We start from the raw sequence: 16517 nt of genomic DNA, 5'->3' as shown, positions 1-16517 counted from the left end.
TAAGGTTTGAAGGGGGTGTTCGTCAACTTTTCATATGTAAACTGTATAGACTGTAGGGGGTCAACTGGCTGCCTTTTCTTCCTATCTAAGACTCTAAAGATTCCTGTGAGTATTGCATCTACCAAGAAACATGCAGAAAGGAGTGTGCCCAGTTTGGACTGTTGAAAAATGATAGATAAACAAGAGTTTCATATTATTTATTTGCCCTATGTGTTGATTTATTTATTTTACAGTCTTCTTTTACCGATGTATTGAGAGGAAGAGGTGGAAAGGATGTGTGTTTACTAAGATTTAGTGAGGTGCTTAAAATGCCAGCTTTACAGTTTCTTAATGAACCACAGATTGACCAGAGAGCAAACATTTTCTGTGTTATTCTGTGTTACCATGCTTCCCCTTCCCATGCTGGTGCGTGCAGAACCAACCTTGTGTGTGGATCGGTCCTAAGACAACATGAGCCCAGTTGATGTGGCAACAAAAGTGCGTGTTATATACCTTGGCATCCTTAGCAGGGACACTGAGAGGTTCCTCCAATACTGCAGCTTCTAATATTGGCCTCCTGACCTTTTCACTTTGAACCAGAGCCAATTTATTGTTCTACAGTCCACTAACAGATTCCACAACCAGGTTCTATATGGCTATTAGCTCCATTTTAGATGTTCACTGGTCATTTCTTCATGGTACCTGCTGAAAATTTTGCAATGCTTTCTGCATTTTGAAAGTGCAAGATGTCATGTTCTGATATTAGAAAAGGAGACTACACTCTGCATGAGGGAATATGGGAATAGCTCAGTTCCAAACACTCAACAGGGAAAGACCAACAGTCATGCTAAAGCACCGTTTTAAAGTATTTTCCTGTATGCTTTCATGTCTACATAACAACATGTGGTGCCAGTTAATTATATTCATCATTTTACTTGCTTAATAATCTCTGTGAACACAAGTTAGTGCTACTGAGACATAGCTATTAATTTTCATGGACTTTTCTGGTATGAGCTTTTGGGGTCGAGGGGGCAAAGAGAGAGTGAATGGGACCGGTAACCAAAATCCCTCCTGAACAATTTGCTGTGATACCAAACCAATGTTTATTGTTATCAGAGGCAGCTGTCTGCCCCTTCTTCACGCTTCTATTTGTGGATTTTCGTTGGCTATAATTGGAAACATGCGCTGACCAGAAATCACCACAGTGCTGCCTGATACTTTTCTCTCCTAACTCCAAAAGTACAGGCATATCTAACATGTGGTCAGGTTGAATCACTTCTGCTCAGGATATTGAGTGGTTTTTATTCTCCTGAGAAATGGAGTTAGGAAAACATGAAAGCAAAGTCTCAGGAAGAGCAGCTTCAGAGGAAAAGCAAACGGTAAGATATACTGAGAAATGTTGATATTTTTATTTTTTTAAATTTAACTATTAGAAGAAAAAGGAAATAATCCATTGTACTTTACAGGAATGTTTCCTGGCTTCCTTTAACCACTGACCTTAAAGATTGAAACTTCATGTATGCTAAATTAATTATGTTGGTACATTTCTGTGGAAATCATGGAAATTTGTGAATGCATATGGTGTGCATGTGAAATGCAAAAACTGAAATCTATTTAAATACTGATTTGCCATCGTAACCCAAACTGATAGCTAATAGTCTGTGGTTCTCTTGTATTTTTCTTGAAGAACTATTTAATACCTTTGCACATTATTTTCCACAACTTTAGAGCAGTAAATGGCAGAAGAAATTGTTTGTGTTTGGAGTGAATCTAGAACTTATTGAAAAGAGATGTGGCCAAAACAAATTATTAAGAGAAAGTGAAAACAGTCAAAACACGGTTTATTCCTAATTATCTTAGGCTTGCAATGCAATTTATAATTTGCTTAACATTAACATGGTTATTTTCTTGATATCACAAAAAGAGCAGTTTATTCTTGACTTTGCAAAGGCTGTGAAGAAAGGTGGCCATCACTCTTGCGAAGAAACAAATTAGCGCTGAATTTTTTAGCACTTATCTTAAATACTAATGGCGTTGTGTAGATTTTGTTTCTTAGTGGGCCAACATTTACTCCTGTTTAATCATAATGTTTGCCTCATTTAGCCTCAGTTAAGTGAGTCTTGGCAAGCTTGTGTGTTAGTTAACAATTTTAAGTACAATTTCACCAAGGCAAGGTGCACTGGGCAGGAAATAGGGAAAGTGCTGAAACTGAAAGTAATGACCTGCCCTTAAAGTACCTTTTCTTTTCTACAAAAAGAAGTATTTATCTAAAGAATAATATCTGAAAGATCATTGCTAAAGCTGCAGAAGGAAGTTCTAGGAATATTATTTATTATTTTACTTGTTCATTTTCTAATTAATGGATTAATTCTATAGACAGTGATGTTTAACTTTTGGTTGATATATAAAATATAAAGAAAACTCATCAAAATTAAAACAAGTGTAAAATCCACTTAAGCTTCAGAAAAGCTCTCAAAGGAAATCTGTGAAATTTTTTTCTAGCTTATGCATAGAGAAAATATATGGCAATGTAATCAGCCAGTATGATTGTCTAATAGCAGACTCATGCACAAGGAATTGAGCAGGGAACCTTAAGTAAGGCTTTTCCAAAATGCAGAGTGCTTCATTCGGAACCCTAATGATCTGCTGATGACTTTCTCTTTGTGCATCATTTACTAATTTTAAGAATAACAAAGTGGAGCAAACAGAGACCTCACTATTGGGAGCCACACTAACACCCATGTCAGGTCACACACTGTTCAGTAGTTTCAAAACTAAATCCTCCCAACATGTTGAGCTGAGAGAGTCCCTGTTAGCAGTGACAGGTCACATTCCTGCGGGTGCTCAGTGAGGGGGATGGAAGAGGCCCTGGCTCAGTGGGTTTCACAGCGCTGTTGACTGGGGGAATGCTTTGGCCCTGTGCCAGTCCTCCTGCCCCTTTCCCTCCCCCCTTGCAACTGAGCCTTAGTCTCTTCTCTGTTCCACCTCTCTCTCGCTCTTTGCCTGTTTAGTCTTAATGCCTTTCTTTCTGTTTGCTAGATTGATTTCCCTGTGCCTCTACATTTTTTCCCTAGTTTTGTATCTCCTGGGCTTTTATTGATTCTTCCCCTTGTTACATGTGATCAGGTCAACTGACTGCATGAAGCAATGTCAATTGTGATACAGATGCTATTTGTACATGTTATTGTTGATGTCTGTTCACATATTTAACTTCAGTAGAGTAAATACATGAAATATTTCATATTCCTGCTTCCACATCCTGTGCTGCCTTTTTACATTTCAGCTCAGTTACAAACTCACCGTTTAGCCACACTGGTGTCCTGATAAGTCTGCTTGTATTCCTGAATCATGGACTGTCTTGCATGATTAAGAGGTTGCTTTCAAGGATGTGATGGCTTTCCCAAGCTCCTTGTGTTCTCAAGCTGCCTTCCATGGTATCCCACTTACCAACTCCTGGATAAGCTGAAGTCAGCTTTCCTAAAGCTCAGGCTGTGTGTTTGTCTTCCTCAGTCCCCCATAAGATCTTAGGCCTTGCTATTTTGCAGTCACTACAACCAAGCCTGCCACTGAGTGTAACATCCCCGGCCACTTCTTACTTGTTTCTGAATAACAGATCCAGCTGTGCATGACATTGGTTGGCCCATCCAGTGCCTGAATCAAGAAGTGTTCCTGACAACCTGCAGAAATTGTCTGGATTGCTTGTTCCCTACCGTTTTGTTCTCTACAAGTGTCACAGAAGCTAAAGTCTCATGTAAAAAAACCCCAAGGTGTGCAATCCAGATACTTCCTTGAGTTCTTTAAAGAAGTTGTTGTGAGGAGCACTGCTCACTTCCTCACCACATCCGTGCTGTTTGTAGCCCAGCCCCACCATGATGTCACCCTTGCTGACCTCTCCACTGATCCTGACCCACAAGTCCTCCCCCAGCCCTGTTGTTCAACCTGTACAAAAGTTCTCCACATTTAAGCTGCTGCTTCACGCGGAGATCGTGTCTTACTTATTTTCCCCGTCTTCCTGAAGAGCCTGTGTCCCTTGCAGCACTATAGCCATGTGAGCTATCCCGCAGCATCTCAGTTATTTCTACAATGTCATAGTTCTGTGACCTATATATATTTGTGTGTGTAAGAAATCTTGGATTTGTCTGCCTCGTAACAAGTATTTCTAGCTATTTTTGAAAGAACAAAGTCTATGTCATCCTGAAAATATTCAGACTGCAGTGTGTCAATTAAATAGAGTCCAGTTCATGCTCAAAGTTTAACATCCACAGAAGACAACCTCACAGACAATTTAATGAAGTGGTATTGTACCTTTACATTCACTACTTACTGTGGATGAGATAAATAATATAAAATTCTCTGCCACTTCAGGCTATTTCACCATATTTATGACATTTATTGTTAAAGAATTCTTGTCCTTGCTTCCTGGAGGAAAACTCCTCGGTGGCCAGAATCCTGAAGAATCTTTGTGTGGAGCTGACTGTGGAAATAGAAGATAATGGAGGTCCCATTTTGTAATGGGAAAATAGAATGACTCACTATAAAATAGATTGGACTAAGCAGATGGACTCAATTTTCCTTTTCATAGTTTTGATAGCTCAGAAGGACAGAGTAATTCTAGAGTTTCCCTTTTGAAATGACGGCTCAGCTCAAAATAATCTGTTTTCATTCTGAAGTCCTCCTCCCTTAGTGCATATTGCCTCTGTTATTTGAATTAATTTTAATTATATTTCACACTTGTCTGATTCCTATTTGATCTATTTTCTCCCCACAAAAAAAGCACATAAATTATTGCGTTTAAAATAACGTTTACATTGACATGTTTAGCAGGGAACTTTCAATCTTTGTACTTTAGTTTGTAATATGAGGGGGTTTTTACTTTCTTCATACACTGAGTAGCAATAAATAACAGTCCTGTACAGAATATAAATTCAATCGAATATATGTATCAAAAAGAATGCCACGTACTCCTTGAAATGGCATTAAGGTTAGGTTTTGGATAAGAGGGCTGCAGGACTTCATTCAAGAAATTAGTTTTTGCTTTTCACAAACAAAGTGCGTATGCGGCTCATACAGAGCAAGGCAGTTCGGATCAAGCCCACCCAAGTGAAACAATGACTAATCTTTGTACACTGGTAGCAACTTAAAGAGTCCTATCATTATAAGGTCTTCTCCATGGGAAATGTGGGAAGTAGAGACTCCTTGAAGAAGGCAGCCTGTTTCCTGAAGTTTGCCACCTAAGGGAGCCCAGACAGAATGGAGGATGGTGACTAATGAGGTGACAACTGTTGACTCCCTGGAAGGCAGGAGAGACCTCCACAAATCAGAGGACTGGGCAATCAGCAACCATATGAGGTTCAACAAGGGGAAGTGCCGGATTTTGCACGTGGGAAGGGGCAATCCTGAATGCATGTACAGACTGGGGAATGAGAGGCTGGAAAGCAGTGCCACGGAAAGGGACCTGGGAGTCTTGGTCAGTGGCAAGTTGAATATGAGTCAGCAGTGCCCTGGCTGCCAGGAGGGCCAACTGTGTCCTGGGGTGCATCAGGCAAAGCATCACCGGCCAGTTGAGGGAGGGGATTGTCCTGCTCTGCACTGGGGTGGCCTCGCCCTGAATATTGTGTGTAGTTTTGGGCACCACAATATCAGAAAGATATTAAGCTCTTAGTGAGTGTCCAAAGGAGGGCAATGAAGATGGTGAGGGGCCTCAAGGGGAAGCCGTATGAGGAGCAGCTGAGGGCACTTGGTCTGTTCAGCCTGAAGAAGAGGAGACTGAGGGGAGACATTGCAGTCTGTAACTTCCTTTTGAGGGAAAGAGGAGGGGCAAGTGCTGATCTGTTCTCTGTATTGGCTAGTGACAGGACCCAAGGGAATGGCCTGAAGTTTTGTCAGGGGAGGTTTAGGTTGGATATTAGAAAAAGGTTCTTCACCCAGAGGGTGTTTGGGCACTGGAACAGGCTCCCCAGAGAAGTGGTTATAGCACCAAGGGTGACAGAGTTCAAGAAGCATTTGGACAATGCTCTCTGGCACATGGTGTGATTCTTGGGAATGGTCCTGTGCAGGGCCAGGAGTTGGACTCAATGATCCTTATGGGTCCCTTCCACTCAGCATATTCTGTGATTCTGTGACTGGTCCTGCTTGCAGGTTTTGTTGTTGATTTAATGACATGTAAACCAGGTGAGAAGTGAGTATGAGATGGGAAGGGTTGTTTGAAGAGCAGAAGATAAGAGGAGAGCTGGGTGGAGGCTAGTGAGAGTGGGCACGGCAGGAAGCGCTGGGTACAGTCATGCCCCTGTGGAGACCCCTTCTATCAGATCATGCTCGCTCATGTGCTGGTGAGGACTGGTGTCAGAGAGGTAGAGATGGCAGCACACCCTCTGGACTCAGGCTGTCAGTTCTTTCCCAGAAGGAGAATGCTGTGGCCGGTGCTCTGTGACACTATCTCTGGGCATGCACCAGGCTCTCAGAGCAGCTACTTCTCGATGTCACTGTGGTGCTCAGCTTGGGCAGCTGCATGATCAGTGGTGGCTGGAGCACCGGCCAGAGACACACAGTAAAACCTACGTGCAACAGAACAGGGAAGGGAGAGGAGCCAAGGGAAAAGCGAGTGTGTCTTTGTGCAGATACAGGGAGTCTACACTTGGACAACAGGATCATCCTTGGCAACAGCAGATATTTCTGTGGTTGAACAACAACAGAATAGCTGCCTCTGCCCATGGCTTTGGAGAGGAACTGTGCTTATGCCTATGTGACACACCAGTCTGTTAGTCTCTCCTCCTAGTGTCCACAAGTAAGCGCCCTTCCAGATCACTCCAGTGGGTGGGGGGAGCGAGCCTGGAAAAGTTGAGGTGGGAGGGATGGGATTGCTTCTCCAGGGAACAATTTGGATTGGAGTCTGTGAGAGAGACAGGTCTGTAGTTCCTTGGGCATCAGGTATCTGGCGTCCATGCAGGGCTCAGGGTCTGCGTGCTCGTATTTGTCTGGCCAGGACAGCGGTGAGGTCACCCGGTCGTCTCTTTCTTTGGAGAGAGGAGGGCATAATTGCTGCATGTGAGGATGGCAGGGATTCAGAGATACAGCCCAGAGTGCGGAACATACAGGTGCTTCTGCGGGTTACGCACTGTTAGAAAGCTGGAGGACTGCCCAATACTAACTACTCCTCTCTGCCTGTTCTCTCACCTAGCAAAAGACAGGCTGGTGGCTGCTAAACTGCTGATTTACATTCAGTTGAGAGGGTAAGGGTGAAAAGTGAAGTGAGATTTGTTGTTATTGTTGTTGTTGTTGAAGTCCCCTTTCTACACTGGTTTATTTTGTACTTTGACTTTTCTACTTCTCCCTCCTGTGAGAACACACCTACCCCCAAAAGAAACTCCTGAAGATAAGTTACCTACCTGAATCCTGAATCCTTTCTTCACTTTGATAATTCAGTGCTGAAGTGCGAGTATCATGTTCATCTCATGGCTCAGGAAACTAAATAACTGCAAATACTTTACTATAGAGTCAGAGAAGGTTTTATGTGAGTATACATTTAAATGATTCCTATTTATCTTAGAGGAAAGCTTTAGTTCTTGTTCTGGAGGTTGTATGTGACCTCCTCGGGGAGCTTTTGTCATGCTGCTAAGTTCAGCTGAGTTGACACACTGAAGGCATTTTGTGCTACTTTGTACCAAATTACAACAGCCTTGGCTAAAAGGGTTGCTCATAAGAGACACTTTCAAATGTCCCTGAGCTTTGAAGATCGGGACTGAGGTTTTGTATTAGCTACGGCAAGAAACTGGTAAGATCCTTGCTGCACATGGCCGAGACAGCCAGGAGATCAGCATTTCCTCTTGCATACCTAGAGTTGCATTCCTGCCTAGCTATGTGGAGGCATGGATTACTTCAGCGAGTGGTCACTGAGGAGGAAGGAATTAACTTGGAGGCTGCACGTAGCAGCATATTTTTGACACTGTTGATGTGAAATTAAACAGGACCAGAGCAAGTGGGAAGCACTGAATTCTGGTCTGCCCTTCTTTCTAATCCTGTCATGGAATGCAAGTGCAATAAGGCAAGAACTACCTTTTCTTTAATCTAAAGCTGATCTTACAGAGGCACTGCTGGAACACTTGAGTTAGGCTTTGGTTGATCAGTGGGAAAAGAGCTATCTTGGAGACATGATACCAGTGCACTTTTGAATGGAGGTTATGTGAAATACTACCATGCAGTCTCATGCAGGAATTCAGAAGAGGAGGGCAGCAGATCCCTGCAAGGAATGTTATGGTAAAAGAGGCTTTTCATGAACAAGTAGTAATTGCATGTTTCAACATTTTGGTGTGAGGAAGTAAAAGAGCTCCTATAACAACTGGATCAGTTACTACCACAGAGTCATGCAGGGCAATTCAAGTGATTGAATTCTGGGGGAGTCAGCAAGGAAAAGAGTATTAGCATGGAGAGACAGCTCCTACTGATGAATTAAAGCAGTTTTGAGAAATATTTCTAAGCACTGGAACTCTCTTAAATTCAGTTAAATGGAAAGATTGTTCTGTGGTGTGGTATTGGTTTGATACTTGTGTATCTTGAGAGTTAGAATGAGTGAGAGACCATTTCCAGAAATAAATTTGGCTACAGAGACCATTATTGAGAAAAATCTTATTTCTTTCAAAAGATATTCCTCAGGAGTGTGTAAGTTATCAGTGATAATTGTGAAGATGTTCACTGTCCATTGCTGCTGCTAACACTGAAATTTGGGATTAACACGAGGAAAAAATCCTTCATTAGGTGTGTAGGGCAGCACTGGAACAACCAGGAAGTTTGTGGACTATCCACTCTGGGAAATTTTCAGGACTTAACTGTATGAAGCTATGGCTGATTTGACCTTGCTTTGGCAGTAGTCTTACTTGGATCCATATGCTGGAGTGGATGACCTCTAGAGGTTCCATCCAAACAACATTTCTTTCAATTAATTTTGAAGCTGCAATGCAGCATTTGTCAGGAAACATGGTAATAGCTTTTTCCATCTGCAAATTTCTTTTAACACATTTAATATGTATACACAATAAGACTGCGCTTATCATTGACATCTCATACCAACATTTTAAACCTAATGCTTTCAATTCACTGTTCTTTGAATTCTGAAAACACTCAATAATACAACAGTGGCATTAAATCTGTTGCTTTTATATGAATTCCTGGAAACAGACCTTGTTGTTGTTTAGCCCCATACAGCAACTAAATAACACACAATCACAACCTCACCATCTCCTTCCCTGTCCTCTGCTGGGCAAGGGAATTAGAAAAAAAAAGAAAACTTTTGGGTTGATATAGGAACAGTTTAATATTTGAAACAAAATAAAATCATAATAGTAATTATAATTATAAAAATAAGATTAATAATAATGAAAAGGAGAAAGAGAGAGGAATAAAACCTAACAAAGACGTGATGCACAATACAATTGCTCACCACCTGCTGACCAATGCCCAGCCTGTCCCTGAACAGCGATCAGCTCCTCCCAACCAACTCTTCCCAGTTTATATACTGAGCACGATGTTCTGCAATATGGAATATCCTTTTGGCCAGTTCAGGTCAGCTTTCCTGGCCATTCTCCCTCCCAGCTTCTTGTGTACCTGCTCACTGGCAGAGCATGGGACACTGAAAACATCTTGATTTGGTGAGCGCTAAGGAAAAACTAAAACATCAGTGCTACTAGGAAGAACCATGTCCCAGCTGAAACCAGGACAAGCTACTTGACAATGAACAGAATAAAAAGAGAGAGGTGATTAATGAAAGAGATAAAGAAGGTGGATGTTAACTGAGCTGGACTTGGAGGACAACATGCATGTGGTGTCCCACCCTTAAGGGGAGGGGAGCACCCAAGGTTGAGAGATACCTGTGGTGAAAAAGGAAAGACAAAAGTTAGGGTCCACAATAACTTACAGTTTTATTAGTAAATTATACACACAGCATGGAAACTGGTATGTTAGTCCCTTATAGCATAAACACACTGCAGTGGATTTTGAATAAGGAGTAGGGTGAAAGAAGAGAGAGAAATTAGAGAGAGAAATTAAGAAGAGGGAGAGAGGAAGAAAAAAGAAAGATCAGCAGTCCTGACTCCAGCATCAATCCAGCTCATGGGATGTCCAGGGTCCTGGGATGCATGCGCACTTGGACTTTGTGGGGGTACCTTTTTATAGATAATTTTTCCCCATCCTGGGCCTAAGCTTCTCCCTTTCTATGCAAATTAGTTATCATATGCAGTTCATTCTTCTCAACTTTCTGAAAATGTGTTGGAGGGCTTTGGGGTTCTTCGGTAGTTGTGGTCCCCCTCTACTGGGTTGGCCTTTGGTCAGCAGTCCATGCCTGCTTTTAGACCCCATTGCTGCACTTGTGCTCTACTATCTTGTGCTTATCTCCAGAAGCCAGAACAAGGATGTTTATCCCAGAAAAGTGCTGCCCTACATCTGTATGGCCCCCTTCTCCAGTCACATCCTGTTACTTCTCACAGCATGTTCTTACCAACAGTCCTTAGGTGTCTCCATTGCTATCAGTGACTATCTGATGTTGCTGTTTGAGACTTACACATCAGCCTCTTACCCTCTGGGTTTCTGCAGTGTTACCATATTAGCTTTGCGTGGACTATGAAACGCATAACATTTCAGTTTGTTTTGCCCTTTTCTGGGTACACAATTAGATTTTTTTTTAAAGGCTGGTAATGATTGCTTCTCAAAATAAATTTCCTAAATGCATTTTAGACATTGAGTGTGAACACCTTAAGCACTAACTTACCCAGAAAAAAACAAGCCTTTCAAATAAAATGGTTGAGGTATCAGGGTGTCTGTTTTTCTGCTTGTTGGTTTTTCATTCTCTTTTTATAAAAAATATGGTCATATAATGTACTGTTGATTATGAAAGGAACTCCAAATAATGCATCGAGTCTCTCTCAAGTGGTGTTTGGTTATTTTCAGCTCTTCTTGAGGAGAAGATTCCATTGGATGAGAAGTGGGAGTAGGGTAGCTTATATTTCACTTTTTTAAATATATAGTCTGCTGCACTGATGTTAGCAAAGACGGGTTTAAAAAACTACCTGTGTGTGAAATGGGTTTGTGCTGCAGACAAACAACGAGGCACTGGTGAGTACCTACCACTTCCTAACAGGATGTAAAATGGGGCAATGCCTGGTGGTCCTTAATTTCTAGGACCGTGCAAAACCTTTGCTTTCTGTTGCTTCTCCTTTAGAGGTGAACTCTACCTTTACCATCAGTTCTGTGTATCAAGGCGACAGAGCTGCAGCTCTTAATCAAATATGATGGTCATGCAGGAAACCTTTCTGCATTTAGTACTTCATTTTTGAGAATTAACTGGTAGCTTTTTCCAAAGGACTGATGGTGACCTGTAGTACATACTGCAAAATACTTTCTGATAGCATTTTTACTATATTAATACCTTCCTGATAATGAAGATCCATTCTTGAAGAAAAGGGACAAAAACAGATTTGCTGAACATAGGTGAAAATTTAATTTTGCTCAACAGCTTTTAGTTTGCTCAGGATTTTGAAAAGTGGAGAGTAACAGGTTGAAGCTTTTTATATCTTGAGTTGTATGCAAATTAATGTATTCATACACCAGAACTGACATATATACAGAAATCCCCCAAAAAATTTCACATATCTCTATGAGACTGAAATTGAATCATTGCCATTCTGTCCTTGCTGTTTCATGTTTCCTATCTTGATCTTGAAGAACATTTGGAAATCAAACATGGGAAAATTATAGTATTTTTAAAATGTTTTTAAAAGTATGTTTTTAACTTATGTGAAATGGAATCAATTGAATTCGCTTTAACAGTTTAAAATTGAAGATTCAGGGAAGAGCCATCAAATTTTTTTCCCCTGTTGAATAGCTTTAAAATTGTTTTCATTAAAATTCCATGCATCTCATAAAAAATCACTGACAGCACGTTTATCACCATTTTACTGCTTCTTACAAATACAGCTGTTACTGATGATTTTATATAACAAGCATGTTAAAAAAATCTTTAGATTTTTCAGCCTCAGGCAAGAACTAAGTAGTTTAATATTCTTCTTTAGTAAATGCACCTTGAAATATACCCAGATCAAAAACCAAATATCAACTGAGCTGTGATAATCAGAGATAGTAGTTCTTAGCAAACCTCCTAAGCCAAAACTCAGCTTTCAGTCTGAGACAACAAAAGTGAAATGCAAAGCATTTGTATTTGACATTCTGGCAGAGAAAAGGACATGATTTGTTTTTCTCTCTGTTTTTCTTTAGCAGCTGTTTCCACTAATGTGATGGAATGGATCTCAGTTGAAAATACAGCAGCTTTCCTTATAGCAATGTTATTTACAATCTATTAGGCAAACTGCCACTGTTATTTACATATTAAAAAAAAATCCCAAGAAACTGTCAGTGGTTTATTTGTCAGGAGAGAAGTAGCTCAATCTAACAGGAAAGATTTTTTAAAATTTTATTTTATTTTTAATGGTAATGTATCCTAGTTTATAATGTCTTTTTCTGAGAAAGAAAGTGTATGTGCCGAAGGAATACAGTGATAAGTGATTATTGCAACTAAGTCAACCTTCAGTTCCTCCACATTTTCTAAGGAGCAGAGTCAGGTCTGAGGGGCTCCAACCTTCCAATGACTTGTGGTGACACAGTGCTGCACTGTGTGATGGATTGTTTAGGGTTTTCAGGGGCTCCAGTGCACTTTAAAGTTTGGAAAATAGGATTACCAGAGCACATTTAATTTTCACTTTGTTTTATTTACTTAGTTTTATTTGTAAGTGTTATGATATAACTGTTATTAACAGGATTACAGGCTATTTCTTTCTTTTTAAATGGTGATTTTTCTTAGGAATCACCATGACCAATCAGGACAAGATGGGATCAGAACAAAAGAGTAGTTACCCTTAGTGTCTTGTAAGTAAAATATGGTAAAATAAAACCTATTTTTCATCCCTCTGTTTCCAATTGAATATTTTTGCATTTTTTCAGAATATGTGCTTCCTGACATATGCAGAAAATCTAAGTCAAATGGTCGAGATGTACAAAGAAGAGGAAAGTTGGCATTTTCACCCTTCCACACAATGCCAGTCAAAGAGACGAGTCCAGAAAATGATTCTGCATACTGCAAAGTGCTCTCAGAAATTACTCACTGGCAGAAAGGGGCGTGGGTGGCACTCAAAAAATTACTAGGGACCAGTTAAAGCAGTTTCTTAAAACCAGCTACATTTGTGGATATTAGTAATTTTAAGAAGTAGAAATGATGAGACCACTTAACTTCCTAGGAACACTGTATCACTGCCTCTCTGAAGTGCTCGAGTACAGCAGATATGAGCATCATGTAAAAGTATGGAAAAAATTTTCGTGATGCTCTGTGCAGTGTAGGTTTGGTTTTTGGGAGGGGTGTGAGACTGGGCATTGCAGTATTAGGATGTTCTTTGACATAGGCTAATGTGGATTTTCAGAATATACTATGGTGTAACAATATTACATACTTCTTATAATTCAGAATTTATTTGAAATGTTGCCCCAGTATTCTGGAAGCACCTCTTTTCTGTTTTCATGCTTGACTTTCTTGGTAGAAAATGCTATTAAGAACAGAACTATTTATATGCTCTTATTTTTGTTGTGTATTGTGGATATCTTGTAAAACATTATTTGTCCATTAAAATGTAAATTAGAATATTCCAATTAATGTTCCTGAGTTCTGTTTTTGTTACTGTTTCTCATACAAAATCTTACAGATTTAGATTTTTGTTCATTAATGATGAAGGAGAAAGTTAAAACACTGCCTTCTTTCAGACTCCTTAAACAAGAACAATTTGTTCCAATAAAGGAAATAGTGGTTTTTGCATAAAACATAAACCAGTAGTTATCTCACTGAGCTATCTCAGGGTAGCAATGACCCTGAGTTCAGTTGAATGGAGCATGACCCACACCAAGGTTGTGGGTTCTATCCCTGTACTACAGAGGTAGTCTTATATTGTAGCTACCTTATTTTTATATCTGTGAGAGGGTACAATTTCTAAATAGATATCCAGCAGCTTACGTGGGTAGTCCAAGAATTTATCAAATATTCATTTCATGTAAATGATTTAGAGGGCTAGTCACTGACATAAAATATACTTAAGTCCCTTCAAAAGCAGATAGCCAGTTTCAATCAATGTCTGAGTGAGCAGATGATGATTTTCTAGTAAATCTCTAGTTACTTACATGTGTATGACTTCTTGCATATAGACTATATTGTGTAAAGTAATGATTTGTGTGGTATGTCTGAAACACTGCCCTATAGTAGAACAGATGCCAAAGCATGAAGAACACTATTTTTTATTTGCAGGTGTGGGACATGCAGGTATAGGACAAATTTGTAGCATAAAGTATGAAGGAAGCTGATAAGCTGTTTTGTGAACCAGCTTACTTTTGAAGCAGAATGCAAAGGTATTTAAAGCATTATTGGATGTTTCTGAGTTTAGTGAACCAGGTTTTGTTCCCAAAAGAAGAGACCAGAACTTTTTCAGAGTGTCGCTGTGTTTGCTTCTGAAAGAATTGGGATGTTCTGGGGAGTGTCATAGCCACATATTCTTTTTTTTCATCTGAGTGGTGGAGGAAATTGGGAGAGTCATTATAGTGCTCCAGCTTATCGAATGTAAGATGAGGCAGATAATATTCAGATTCAAAATGCTTGTTTTTGAAATGAGTGGAGATTCTAAATCATCACATAAGTATTAATAATATTTGCATCATCTTTAGGATTACTAATATTGTAATTTTGTATGATGTATGTTGCAAATTCACCCACAAATCATCTGCATCAGATCCTCTTAGCTCGAGGTTAGGAGCAAACATGTAACCAATGGCTGCTCCTCTGCAGAACACAACACACATGCTATTGTATTCTAAATTCTCCATATAAATTCTGTGTAAATGTCTTTCAAGTCAAGTTCAATTGTTTGTTTCAAACTGCTGTTTAATATACAGAAAAGCATGAATTCAAGTGATCTTGAAACAATCTTCAGAAGACTGTAAACAGCTCATTTTTTCGTATCTAATTTATGACTAAACATCACAATGTTTTTTATATTTTTGAATTCAATAAATACTTCTCTAATTAAATGTGTGTAATTTAAAAAATGTAAATGTCATGAACAAAGTTATTGCCGTAAATTACAATTTATGTTTGTTTTTGTGCTGGAAAATTAGGCATGCTTTAAAGCAGTTTTAATGAAGTTTTAAAACTGTAATTAAATCGTAAGTTTTTCTTTGTTTTCTTTGCTGTTGCTTTCATTTTAAAGGAATGAACATATGTGACAGAAAAAGTGTCAGAAAGCACATTTATATCTGTTAGTTGTGTGTTGAAATCAGTTATTTAGAAAATTATTTAAATGACTTGCTAGGTATGTGGAACAGCAAGTACTCAGAGTGTTTGGAACTGCTAATCCACGAAGAAATCAAAAAGTACTTTATAACATTTAAATATAGATATGGAACAACAAATTATTTCTCAGTGAAGTTCATTTGCACCAGCCTGTTACAGGTGTTCATTATGTTATCACCTCTTAAGTTCATATTTTTGATCCATTAATGTGATGTTTCATCCCTCTCTGTCCTCCTCCTGCTGAATAGCAACGCTCTGCTGTCGGAAACGCCTCTGGCACCTGGTTTTGTAATGCAGCGTCTCTGTTTTTCCTGAGCACCGCGTCTTGCCTGTCAGGAGATGTAGGTCTGTGATACCTGAATGGTATATCTCAGTCTGGCTTTAGGTGTGAGATGAGCACCTTGATGTTGAGCTGAGACAAGGCACTAACACCTTTGGATAACAATAGTGGTAGCATAGGTACCTAAGGGCATTTTAGTCCCCAGATTTAGGCACATGTAGGTTTACAGATGCTGAAAAGGGTTGGACATCTAAAAGAGGAGGAGTAGGTGTTGAAAAGCTGAACCTAGGAGCACTTTTGAGGCATAAGTGCTGTTTTGAATTGCTAAATTGGGTTTGGTGGAGAGCTTCAGCACTTCATTGTTTCCTGAAGTAATGGGAGGTAACTAAATCATTTTACTCTTTGCTGCATAGGTCAGTAAAATCAGTGCTGCAGGGAAAAGTACTGGTGAAGTAAAAAGTGGAGTGAATCCTGGGGGGTCTTTGCACTCAGCGATGCTGTGGCAAAATGTGAAAATTGCAGTGTTAGTAGCTCAGTTAATCTGGTTGAAGTCCCAAGCATGTGGTGTGCACCACAAACATTTTTAGTACTGCTCTGCATATCACAGACATAATTGTAATGCACACATCAGATAAGACTTAAGAAGAAAGCTGATACCAAGACAGGAGAGGCAGGGAGTCCTAAAAATCATTATAAGAAAGTGGAGAAAAAGTAATAGGAGTCAGAAATGGGACAAATGAAAGAAAAGGAAAAAAGGATAATTACTTTTGAAAAATGAAGTGAAAGACTACAAGATGGTGGGAGTGAGAATTAAGTAAGTGTGAATTAAAAAGTTCAAGAGAGATGGGAATAGAGACAGAGAACAGAAAATAGGGGATGTGTTGGACTGAATAT

At 39.7% G+C, this 16517-nt stretch overlaps 1 protein-coding gene across 3 annotated transcripts in view; it reads left to right on the top strand.

Moving 5' to 3' along the window:
• The first annotated feature begins 1202 nt into the window (after positions 1-1202).
• MLIP (muscular LMNA interacting protein) overlaps positions 1203-16517 on the top strand; it is a 105399-nt gene continuing 90084 nt past the window's right edge. For all 3 annotated transcript variants that reach the window (XM_018077986.2, XM_018077985.2, XM_018077989.1), the window contains exon 1: positions 1203-1358. In XM_018077986.2, coding sequence (XP_017933475.1) covers positions 1296-1358 — 63 coding nt within the window. In that variant the 5' untranslated portion in view covers positions 1203-1295. The remainder of the gene's footprint in view (positions 1359-16517) is intronic.

This window comes from Manacus vitellinus, unplaced genomic scaffold (genome assembly GCF_001715985.3).
Source record: "Manacus vitellinus isolate BGI_N305 unplaced genomic scaffold, ASM171598v3 scaffold_4_pilon, whole genome shotgun sequence".
Classification (NCBI taxonomy): Eukaryota; Metazoa; Chordata; class Aves; order Passeriformes; family Pipridae; genus Manacus; species Manacus vitellinus.
The sequence above is the reverse complement of the archived record's forward strand: the minus strand, read 5'-3'. Positions and strand labels throughout refer to the sequence as shown.